Source organism: Alosa pseudoharengus, unplaced genomic scaffold, assembly GCF_046254945.1.
Source record: "Alosa pseudoharengus isolate Yale_2024_CS ecotype anadromous, Long Island Sound unplaced genomic scaffold, YU_APseudo_1.1 YU_APseudo_1.1_scf_6, whole genome shotgun sequence".
NCBI classification, from domain to species: Eukaryota; Metazoa; Chordata; class Actinopteri; order Clupeiformes; family Clupeidae; genus Alosa; species Alosa pseudoharengus.
The window spans coordinates 32077168-32089320 of record NW_027468848.1 but is presented as its reverse complement, the minus strand read 5'-3'; the positions used below and the strand labels follow the sequence as shown (position 1 = coordinate 32089320).

Sequence of the window (12153 nt, the reverse complement as noted above, 5' to 3'; positions counted from 1 at the left end):
TGTTCTCCAGGCAACCATCTGCAGGTCACTTCATTACCAAATTAGTCTTCATCTGACTCAGGATCTTGATACTAATTGCAGTGACCTAAATCGAATAACCAATGAATTTTCCTTCCTGTTGTTTGCTGTATCATATTAAAGGCATACAGATGGAAGAACAGGAGGATGTCAATATTAAAGTAAAACCACTTCCCATTATGGATAACAATAAGTAAAAAGGAGTCCTGATATATTCCCATTTGATCTGTTTTGTGCAGTTACTGCAGAGTTAAACACAACCAGTCAACATCATCATGTAATTGAATGTTCAACTTTATTCATTAAATAAATAAATACTACTTTATGTACACAATAAATTATTTTCCAACGGACCATGCGTTCATGGACAGAACTCAAACACATTGACTTTTTTCCTCATGCTTATGAAATCCCATTTGTACAATATGTTCACCTAATGTTCTAAAACCATTGTTCAAACGATCTTCCGTCATCTTTAATTCATGTAGTAAGACACCACTCCGATCAACAGAGTCGCTCTGTAGATAACAGTCCACAAGCCCAGCTCTGCCCTCCATATCTACACACTTCTCATGACAATAGACTACTCGGCACCGGTCCATCTGGGTCCAGCCCAGTATGGTTCCTCTACCTAAAGTATTTTCACACACAAAAAAAACCCAAAACAAAAACAACATCCTTCAACGGTCATCCATATCCTTTCAATCACTTTCCCCCATCTTCCTTTCTGTCAACATAGAGTTGGGTACAGCCCTTTCCTGTGAAAAAGACCTTTCTGGCTCAGTGGGCAGGGGGTATTTGGTCAGAGAGTACTTCTCCAGGGTGGTTCAGGAAGTCCATCCTGTGTAAAGCTCCACAGTCTTTCAAAAAGATGACAACCCAGAGGGGCACCATACACAGAGGGGTTCCCAGCTGTGCTTCGCTTCCCAGTGGTGTATGAGCACATGTGTATGTGTGTGGATGTGTTCTAATTGCCCCTCTGCATCAGCATGTTGAGGGCATAATCCATGCGTTCCCTCAGGTCGGACGTACAGCCGGAGGTCAACAGGGCGCTCAGCTTCAAGGTGGTGGAGATACGGTCCTCGTTGATATAGGTCAGCATGTATTCCTGCTCTTCGGTCCACAGAATCAGCTTGGTGTGATCGTGGTAGAAGTTCACCTGAGGGACACAAGAAGAAGAATGGGTCATTCAATAGCTGGAGAAAGCAACCAGTGCAACCAGTGGACTCGAACCCGTGGGCACGTGTGGTATGCTATTATTGTAGGCCATGTGGATGTGGATGTGGGTAGGCAGGTGGTTTTACCTGAAAGGTGCCATCGTTGAAGAGCATCATTAACGCCCGGTCTGACTTGAGCCACTGCAGAAGGTAAATCCTGGGCATCTGGTTCTCGGTGGCACTGGTCACATCCCCACCCTGATAAAGGAAGCAAGGAGAAAGGGTCAGAGGCGAACGAGGAAGAAAAACATTCCTTCGTCAGGAAGGCTGACTTCCTGGCAAGGCGCGGGTGTGTGTGAGAGCCAAAGCAAACACTTACATCCATCAGGTTCTCCTCCATGTAGTGCGCAAAGTACTTGAGGATGGTGATTTGTCCCACAAAGCATTCAGGCACTTCAGAGACTGTAAACACTGAACAATGGCCCAACTGAGCATAGTGGTGCACAGTCCTGTAGAAGAGAGAGAGAGAGAGAGGGAGAATAGTAAGATATAAATGGTCCCTTTTAAATTCCACTCCATTTAGATGGCAAAGATTAACTCTAGTCAGTCTGCAGTGTGCTGTACTTTTAATCTGAGTCTGAATGACAAATTGCTAGGCAACCAAAAATGAAGTCCAAACCAGTAATCTTTCAATTTCCCTAGAGTCCTATACAGCTGATTAGCACATAACCTAGTATACACATAGTACATAGTACACAAAAAACAAAAACAGTCAAATGAACAAAATCTCACCTCTTGTCAGCAAGAAGACTCATATGTGTCCCATTGTTGAACAGGACGCCCACAATGTTGTCAGAGAGTTGGTAACCAAATCCGTACTTGTTGGAGTAGTCCACCCACTTGGTCACCCAACGAAGAGTGCTGGTGTTTGCTCCTTTGGGAATGCTATCAGCTGAGGACAAACACAGAGTCAACATAAGAGAGAGCCAAACAAAAGGCCGACAGGACACCAGTGTTTGATTAAGATAGAGTATACAGCCCAGAGGAAACTGACGGCAGGTCTTAAGAGAGATAGGGAGACGAACCCTCACCTTTGGGCATGTGCTCGAGACATCCCCGGAGGACGCTGGCGACGGCTTCTGCCACTGTACCCGTGGTGCTGTCCTCCAGGCCTGAAAGAGACGATTACAGTGGTGAGAGACAGCTCCCTGCTGTGTACTTAATCACTGCTCTCGGCGGAGGAATGACATTTCCTCTGACTCGTCTCTCGCACACATACTCACATTCACTGCTGCTGCTGCTGCAGCTGCCCAGGCTGCCTCGCACAATCATGCGGATGGCGTCTCTCCTTTGAGGGCGGCCGTCTGTGGTCAGGGGCACTTGCTTCCCAGCTGTGGACCCACCGCCCTGCTTTATTTTTTGAAACGATGGAAGAGAAGAGGTTGTATTCAGATACACTGTGTCTTTGTTTTTCTTAGCATTGTAGGCTTTGAGGAAAACAAATTTGATTTTTGTTTGCTTTTTAATCTAGAAAGCCTTGCATAATTCAGCATACCTCAGTGACCGGCTGGCTGATAACTGTCCTTTGAAAGTCTTGTCGCAATTTGTAGATGTCTTCCTCCTCCTTGGTTAGCTTATCTGTTCCAATGAAAAAGGAAAATAAACAACTTATAAATCTCTGAACGCTTGCACAATGTAAAAGCCTTTCAATAGAAAGGAAGTACAACCTCTGTAGGCCCTTACACCACACTGACACATGTTGATGTGAACCACAAATAAATAAATAAACAGACATATAAATAAATAAATGCAAGCACTCACTCAAAGTCTCCAGGTATTTGGCCTTGTCCTTCTTCCCGCCGAAGAGAGCGGCTGCAGCCTTTTTGAAAAAGCTCTTTGCTGGGCTGGAGACGTGGAAGTCTGGGGCACTGTGGCAGGAGCTGGGGGGGAGGTGCTCTGGCATGAAGCCCTGCAGTGGCAAAGGATGGGGGGGCAAGATAACAACATTAAATAGCTATCAAGGGACAATCCAATCCAATAAAGAAAGTACGCACGTGCCCTTTACATTATGGAATATATTGATAACTAACACCACACCTGTGTAAAGAAGTCATGGTGCAGGATATCCTCTAGGTGTGGCCTGTTCTCCGGGCCCTTGGACAGCATGCTGGCGATAAGCTGTTTGGCAGGAAGGGACAGTGAAGAGGGCATGGTGTACCGCGCCTCCCGGATACACCTGTAGGTCTCTTTGAGGTTAGTGGTCTCAAACGGTGGTCTGCCTAGAAGCATGGTGTACCTGCAGGACATGAGTAAAGCAAAATGCCGTCAAACTCAGGTAAAGTTTCATGGTTTGTCACTATGACTACCAGAAAGCTACACAGTTCTTCCTGAATTCATGTCCAGTGTCTAGCAGGGCAAGCATGAAAACATAATCAAAACAAGACAACACTCACATGACACAACCAAGTGCCCAGACATCCGATTCACAGCCGTGACCTTGCTTGTTCAGTACTTCAGGAGACAGGTAGTTAGGGGTTCCACAAATGGTCTTTCGCCTGTTGCACACTGGTTCCAATTTAGATGCCAAGCCAAAGTCTCCCAGCTTCACCTCCATGGAGTCATTGATGAACAGGTTACCTTAACATATACAAGGTCACAATAAGTTAGACTATATACCAGTCAGCTAAAGCACATTGCTACAACTTGTAATATACACGTTATGATCCCTTGAGCTCATGACTGTTGAAGAAAAGCATACCTAATTTCAGGTCTCTGTGCAGAATCTCTTGATCGTGGAGATACTTTAGCGCGGAGACTATCTGTTTGAGGTAATACCGCACCTCGGGCTCAGTAAGCACTTTACGCGCTTTAAGAATGTGTGCTAATGACTGTAAAAGAGAGAAAAGGAGAAATGGGTAAAATTAGCATCATATATCACATATGGTAAGTATTTCACTGAACGATAATAACTTCTTCACATTCAGTACTCACTCTTCTACTGCAATATTCCAACAGAATGTATATGTTGTCTTTATCTTCAAAATGATGATAGAAATGAACAATGTTTTTATGGTGGAGTCCTCTGTGGAGTTCAATTTCTTTGTCAATCTATAGGGAACAGAGACCACAATATGAAAACAGGTGGCTAAGCATACCAACGCAAACGGTTGACAAATCCAAGACTGCACCAAGTAGCTATAGACATATCCTCACCTTCTCCCGTTGATGGGGTTTGGACACGCGCGCATGAGGAACAATTTTTGCTGCATACACCTTGCTGGTGGAGAGGTCGGTCATTTCGTAGCATTTTGCAAAACCACCCTATACCAAAGCAAAACACACGGAATCAATGATGGTCCGTCAAATCGACAGCAGGCGTTTAATATGCCATAGAATAAAATGGAAATTTAAATACCTTCCCCAAAACTTTTCCACGGCAATAACATTTCCCAGTAACGGGGTCTGTAATGATCCTGGACAGCTCTGATGGCATGTGTCCATGATCTTGTCCTTTCTTCCACCGCATTTCACCGACTGTGCTTTGGTCACTCACTGTCTGTCTGCTGGCTGTCTGCACATAGCTGGTATTCTTCAGTATATCCATAACGGAGCTTTCGTCTCTGTTTTGGCACTCTGAGCGCGCACCGGCTTCTCCGCTGAATATAAGAGAGGAGACCGCCCTCAGTCTGGGTTTCCTACGTCAGAGTTGGGGGGGAGCTACTGTGCGTTCATTAACAAGGCTCGGAAGTGAGCTATTTCACATGACGTCTAAAATCAGCTTGTATCCATGTAGGCTTCAAAATCATGTACTTTTATAGATTGATGTGTGCAAAATGTTAAGCTTATTCGCGAATGCATTAATCGACACAAAATGTGATGGATACAAGTAAGACATGAGAGGTTAAATTATGCTATGTTGGACTGGTGAATTTCAACGTCATAAGGCCTATTATACATGTTCATATCCACAATTAGCAGAATTACCACAATAAGATCAATATTTGTTGTTATGGAGAAGAAAAATAGTATATGGAATGTGGATTCATGGGCATTCTTCTTCATGACAGCAACAGGCTGCAGCGTCATCTGGTGGTATCAAATTCAATGGCCAATGGTTATTGAGGCAAAAGTGATTTGCGCCAATGTTTAGGCAACATAACAACCACCAGTCCTAGAATGATTTCCTAACTGATTATGATTTCCTACAGTTCCATACTGCAATGTAAGGCTTACTGCAAATGTATCTGCTATTTTGTTTTAGTGATTTCATATCCAGAAATAATTGTTTTGCATTAAACATTTCCCTATTATGCATGTAAATCTGCAATTTGATAGCAACGTGTAAAGAGGTCAGTTGCCTGACATGAAATTAAATGAATGCCTTTTACCAAAATGTTATCAGACACAATATCACATCAAAATTTCACCTGAAAATCTGAAACTGCATGTGACAAATGGTCGTTTAGTGCCCTTATAAAATAACTGCATTAACTGTGTCAAAACTGCCCTTACAATTAAATACCCTTTGGTCATTTCAGTTGATCAAAGTCCAGGAGACTTGTCTTGACATGTCTGACAAGGCTATGATGTGACACACCCCGAGTCTAACGGTCTCCTCAAAATGGGGAGGCTAAAAATATAGGGAACATAGCCTACAGTAATATGTTGGTGAACAGTAAAGACAGATTGGCAGCAGTCAGGACCGCCAAGAGCCAGCATGACATTGCCTGCCATGGCCTCCAACTGCTACTCTCACCAGTTACACGTGGCCCAGACAAAGGCTCTGAGAACAAACAGTCATCCTACAACAGCGAGAGGTTCCAGCGAGAGGTTCCTCGTGCCGAAATACCAGCTGCAAGCCTGCACATGGCTAATTTATCAGACTGTTTGTTACTACAGTACCTGCTGATGTATGAATGATAAATTAATGTCTCCTGGGGATTTCAAATGCCACTCTGCGTGTTTGTGTGACTGTTCCTTTATAGCACCACACAAGGTAACACATGAGCAGCCTACACAAAAGATTCATGATAGGATTTAATTGTTATTTTCAGGAGTCAACTATAAATACAAAAAATAATTGCACTTTTCTGAGTAAAGTTTCATTATGAAATCACTGACTATGGGTAATGCAGTTGTGTGTGGCTACATGGACAGAGTGGCTTCACAATATTAAGTCCAAAGTTCCATGTGACTGTGGATGTGACAGAAATTATGATATTTAATACAAATAAAGGCGCGTCTCCTGATCCAGCCTCTCAGGTTAGCTGTGTAGGGGGAATAGGGGAGAGCATTTGGTACCATTTGTGCTACAGATCTCATCTTGTACAATAAGATCAACGTCCACCGTCAAGTGGACAAAAGGGAGTGTTTATACTGTGTCTATATGCCTTTGGCCGTGGTGTAGAGGGTTTGGAGGAGATGGCCACGCACAGCTCCCATGTCGTATGCCCAGGCTTGGTCGAGACCCTGTCCCTCAGAAGCAGAGCAGGGCCAGTGAGGGAAGGGGAATCGGCAGGCTACAACCCGTGCTTCATCAGGTAGCTCCTTCAACAGCTTCTCCCCAAGTACGTCCATCTGAAGGCAAGCAAACACACAAACTAATCAACAAACGAAAACAATTCAATTATATTCAATGTTTTATTTACAAACAGCCTCACAGAGCCCAGCTTGAACATGCATCTTGATCCTTGACCTCCCTGGACCATGCACTATATGCTATATTACAGTATATACTAAAGCAACAGGGGCAACAGACTCTCTTTTAGGAATAACACACACATTTCCTTCATCCACATAGCCATTATGGACCTTGGCATCGAGTGCTGACAAATTAGCACCTCTGTGGTTTGTACAATGACGCTGAAGAATAAAATTGATGTGCATTCATCACAACTTCCTGTTTTCTAAGGCTTACCACCTGCATGCAATAACTGTGGGGTCTTATAGTTTCAGGTTCCTGTTGCAGTGTATAATCATGTGCAATTTAGAAACCGATGGCTTCAAGCATGAGTAGAATTACATCATTGTTTAGTTCTGTGTTCTGTTCTGTTTAGGTCTGTGTGGTAAGTAGACACTCATATGCAAAACTTCATATTAAATGATCAAATCTGATTGTAGAATGATTGTAGAATCTGATTGTAGAATGATTGAAAATTATTTCACATGCCAAATTTGACAAAAGGGCAACTTGAACAGTATTTTATATGAGCGGGACAAATATTGTTTCCAACAGTTTGAGCAGCTTTCGCTAAAAAGCAGGGTACAACCTGGAAAGCTTAATTAGATCCCCATTACTCAATCAATTCCTTTCAGAAAAGAGCAGCCATTATAACAGCTCAATTCAATGCACTGCACCGAAATCAGGTTTGCAGCTGAAATCCTATGTAAATTAAATCAGTCTGGCATTACAAATGAGATTTTATGGATGTATTTGTCTTTGGTGAGGATGAATCAGTTGTTACCGCACAGACGAAGGCAGACTATACCCTTGCATCTAGGTGTATGTGTGAAGTGCCGTTTGCAGTCGTTCAACCACCAGCCGGCAGCATGACTCATCACGGCGTGACAGAAGACTGCCTTTGTGATTTATGCTGTTGAAAGTTCTAATGTGAACTGAATGCCAGTGTGTAAGGTGGGGGGGGGGGGGGACTCATGGGGCTGTGTGGCATCCGGCCAGTTCCATAATTGTGTGGATCGTGCCTGAACAGACTCTTTGGGTAATGGGGGTGGGGGGTGGTGCTGTTGGTGCACGTGAACGGACTGCTTCCTCTCCAAAGCCACGCAAACTGCTCCACGGGAGGCGTGTGGTCTGGTCCACTGGTTCTGCTGACCTGCGGCACAACGTCTGTGCAATCATTGACCCACGGCTGCTCTGCTCTCCCGTGTGCACTATTCACGTGCTGCATGCAGAAGGGGCAGGACTATGGAAGTATAAATGTGTCAGAAGTATTGAATCTGAATGTTTGACATTGAATTAAATACCTGAAATAAACACATTGGAATAACTCAAATGTTTTCTGTCCTGTAATTTCACATAAAATGAAAAAAAAATTGAATAAAAAGGGTTGAAATGAAAACATTTGTAAATGTGTAACTGTCAAATCGGTAAGAATCGGTCAAAGTTGTGGTGCCACTGATCAGTGGGCAGGACTAATGAACAGAACAGAGAACAGACCTACACACCCAAACAACAAGCTCCTTGTTGGTGCCCCCCCAATCCAAATCCTCCCCCACCTTTCTTATGCAGCCCTTGCCACCTAATCTACTAAACCCCTCTTCTACTGCACTTTTACCCCCCCCCCAATAAATGCACAAATAGGCTGACATCAGACATAATTTCACTGCATTTCTTACTTCCAGTAACTATATGCACTTCCTTGTATCCTTGTATCCAAACAACATGGCTGCTCCACTTAGGACTAATGACACTTCCATACCGCAGACAGTTTATGCCATCTCATTTGTGCTGTATGTGTATGAATGCAGACATTATTCAATACAGAACACACAGACACACAGACACAAACACACATACATACATACATACATACACACACACACATGGGCACGTACACACACACACACACATTGGATTTGACAGTCTTTTGCCCTCTGCTATGAACCTATATGATACTAATGTGACTTACCACACCTGGGGCCAAGAACACGGTCACATTGTTGTAATCTGACAGGTTGGTCTGTGAAAGGAGACAGACAAAGAGAGACCCTTGACCAGAGTAACTGAAGCACAAGTCCCTCAAGTCAGTCTATTCTATGCAAGAAGTACTTATTGCTGCACTAACATGCTGTTGTTGTTCTGTACCCTGATTGTTTCAGTGGCTTTGGATAAAAGTGTCAGCCAAGTGACTAAATATGAGGTTTTCCATTCTCATGAATGCATCAGTCTTTTGTGAGAACACCCCATCACCACCACGTACCTTCCAGAAGTCTTCAGAGACAAAGGTGGCACTGCCAGGGGGCACTCCTCTTAACCACGCCCGCACCCGGGCGCTCGTCGTCAGGATGGAGTTGATTTCATAGCCGGTGCAGCGCAGGCCAGCGGCGGAGGCAGCAAACACCTGGGCGAGGGAGTGCAATCACACCCATTAAGTGACCACCTCAGAGGAGGCAAGTGCGCTCATGTCGTGTTTTCTCACCGCATTGCCAGCAGAACAAAGTGACACGCTTGTCTGGTTCTATTTGTGTTGAATGGATTCTGTAGAGGGACACAGGTTCTGTAGACACTGACCAATATAGACCTCCTTGTGATGGGACTGACCCAGTGAAATGACCCAGTGGAGGTGTGTAGAGAGAAGTGCAGAGAATGGACATTGAATGAATGTTCATTATAGACATGATCAATGGGCTTTTTCTTTGGAGTACTTCGGGCTTCTGTTTTCCAACTTGGTAAAAATGTGATGATCAAATACATCTGATGATTTTCAAGATTTATTCTGTGATGATTCTGTGATGATTGTTAGGACAATGTTGGTTAGGTCAATCAAGCCACTAAAGTCTTTATGTCTTGATGAAAATCAGGGTTGTGCACAATTCGAATTGCAATTCTGCTTCCTGTTTGCTACCTCAATTGAAATGCAAGTGAAATTCAAGAATTTAATTGGAATTTAAGAGCCAGTTTCAATTCAATTCTGGAATTTTGCACAAGCCTGATGAAAATAGCTGACATCCTACAATATTGCTTTGACATACATGTCCACTGTACTTTTATAGACTGCAACCTGACATATATAACTGACGTTTGATGTCAGTTGCAGTGATGTGTTCTACACTCAAACAAACATGACAGCCAGCCACTCCAAGAGACACCGTTCTCAGACAGAAAAGCGTTTAGTGAGGTAAGCAAACCAGAGTGCTCCAGGCTGGTCAACTGCTCATCCTCACGCCATGACTCACCAGTCTCCCGTCGCCTGATCCCAGGTCGACCAGACGACCCCTGCGTCCATGCAGCAGGTTCATTACATTCTGCGTCTGTGTTTTACTTGAGGGCAAGTAGGGTACCTGCATGGCATTGAGCTTTAAGTCATTGTTGACAAGAGCAACAGACAGAAGCCAAATAAATGAGGACACCTGTGTATCTGTGGTGCTTTTTGAAGTACTATGCAGCACATAGACTATGAGATAGTATCACCTAACTTCACTGGCTCCATACCATACACATTAAGGTCAAACTTTTGAATGTGCACAGGCATTTTTCAAGATCAGGGCATTTGTGGAGGATGTCAAAACAGAAACATCTAAAGAAAGCTAGACTTGGACAGCCCATCTATCCACCCTCATGAGTAAGGCTACCTTGAGGCTTATGGGTACTTCATGAGTAAGGCTACCTTGAGGCTTATGGGTACTTTCCGAAACCCAGGAAGTGCAAATACAGACCAAAGTCTGTAGCCACCTAGAAGCAGAGCTCCGGTACAAGCTGTGAATATAGGATTGTCCAGCTTTTGCTGATGTAACTTAATGCTTCTGTCCTGAAGAATGACTTCGATGTCATCATCCATGTTAGACAGCCCCTAAAAGAATAGTGATTGAAAATGTATAGTGGGGTTCTTATCCAAGCAAATAAAAAGCTACAATTATCGAAACTAATTGAAACTATGAGTAAAAAAACATGATGATATGACCAATATTTAAAAGCTAGAAAAGAATATAGAAATCGTATATATATATATATATATATTCCTTTATACTGTAATTGTTAACTGCAAGATAAACAAGTGTAGTACCACTTCCACCCATAGGAGGGCTTCAGAGTAGGCCTAGCACTCTTTTCCAAGCAGAGTATTTTCTAGAAAGAAATCTGCGACAGACTTTCCAACTTTTCCATGCGAAGAGGAATCGGTTTACAGGTGGTGAATGCATTGTTAGAGCTGTTGGGAATGTCGAACGTCATAAACAACGTAGCCTAACCCACTTAGAATGCACACAAAAATAGAAAATTAGACCAACCTGTTTATATAGGCTTCTAACAAATTAACCAAATTATGTACAAATTAATTGAAGATACATTCAAGCTGCATTTTATTTTGTATTTAATAATGAGTAGGCTATCTACAAATTGAATTAATTTACATAAAGACAGTTTTACGAGCAGCCTACGTGAGCAACCTACCTGTAGCAATGCTTCCCCCAGCAGTTGGTAGTTCTTGGTCGTATTACACAGCAATCAATCTGTCTAAGGTATTTCCCCATTGGTCTTTCCCACCCACGTCTAAAGTTGTGTAGGGCGGAAACCGGGGCAAACGAGTCTAAAAAGTTACTGTAAAGCGATCGCCGGAAACGCTCTCCCTCTAGTGGACAAATAAAACTGCTTCATATTGTGAGTGGCCCGGAACCATGTGTACAGGTCGACTTGACTTTTCAGAGGCTAGCCTAAAATTATTATTAGATACCACAAGCCTACTCTCGCTTCTTCGCTCGCTCTGTGGCGCATCTAGGCGCAGATACAACAGTTCCAAGAACACAGTTATATAACTAATAACTGGAGAGGCTACCCCAAATACACAGTTCCAATGTCTAGTTTTGTGTTTGCATTGGCACACAGTAGAAACTCTGAAACAATTGATTAAATGTCCATGTATTGACCTCATGGAGTGACAATGGAACCCTTGCAGTAGCTCACCACTACCACTTTCTTCTTAGCAGGCCTATATGATAAAATCTCGTTAGTTTAAAACCCAACCTCTCACCTCTATTTTGTTGTATGCCAAACATTGTTTTCCTCCAGTCCACTCCTCTGTCATTTAGCAGATGATTGTGCCACCCCTTCCATAGAGAGTTTACCCCATGGCCCCAATCCATAGGGTGTTTGAAGCATGCATTGTAGGCCACTGTCACACCATGAAGACCTGGTTGGCACCACTCAGTCATTGGCATATCAGTTCTCCTCGCGTTAAATTAGCCTCTCTTCTTCCAAAGATTTTTGCTTGTTCGTCACAAGTGCCAAAGGAAAATGTCACTG

The 12153-nt window shown here is 43.4% G+C and overlaps 2 protein-coding genes across 2 annotated transcripts; both read right to left on the bottom strand.

The window, feature by feature from the left end:
* Positions 1–296: 296 nt before the first annotated feature.
* Positions 297–4792, bottom strand: plk2b (polo-like kinase 2b (Drosophila)). The gene is made up of 14 exons (XM_076271032.1): positions 4591–4792; positions 4389–4496; positions 4167–4283; positions 3934–4063; positions 3629–3812; positions 3273–3471; positions 2997–3144; positions 2731–2813; positions 2459–2585; positions 2267–2347; positions 1968–2127; positions 1555–1684; positions 1323–1433; positions 297–1177 (listed from the first exon to the last, which is right to left on the bottom strand). The coding sequence occupies exons 1-14, from the start codon at positions 4777–4779 to the stop codon at positions 986–988; spliced, it is 1959 nt and encodes a 652-aa protein (XP_076127147.1). The 5' UTR covers positions 4780–4792; the 3' UTR covers positions 297–985.
* Positions 4793–6199: 1407 nt separating this feature from the next.
* On the bottom strand, positions 6200–11294 carry LOC143106663 (adenine nucleotide translocase lysine N-methyltransferase). The gene is made up of 5 exons (XM_076271049.1): positions 10523–11294; positions 10092–10196; positions 9116–9256; positions 8825–8875; positions 6200–6752 (listed from the first exon to the last, which is right to left on the bottom strand). Exons 1-5 carry the CDS (start codon positions 10691–10693, stop codon positions 6558–6560), a joined length of 663 nt encoding a protein of 220 aa, XP_076127164.1. The 5' UTR covers positions 10694–11294; the 3' UTR covers positions 6200–6557.
* Positions 11295–12153: the final 859 nt, after the last annotated feature.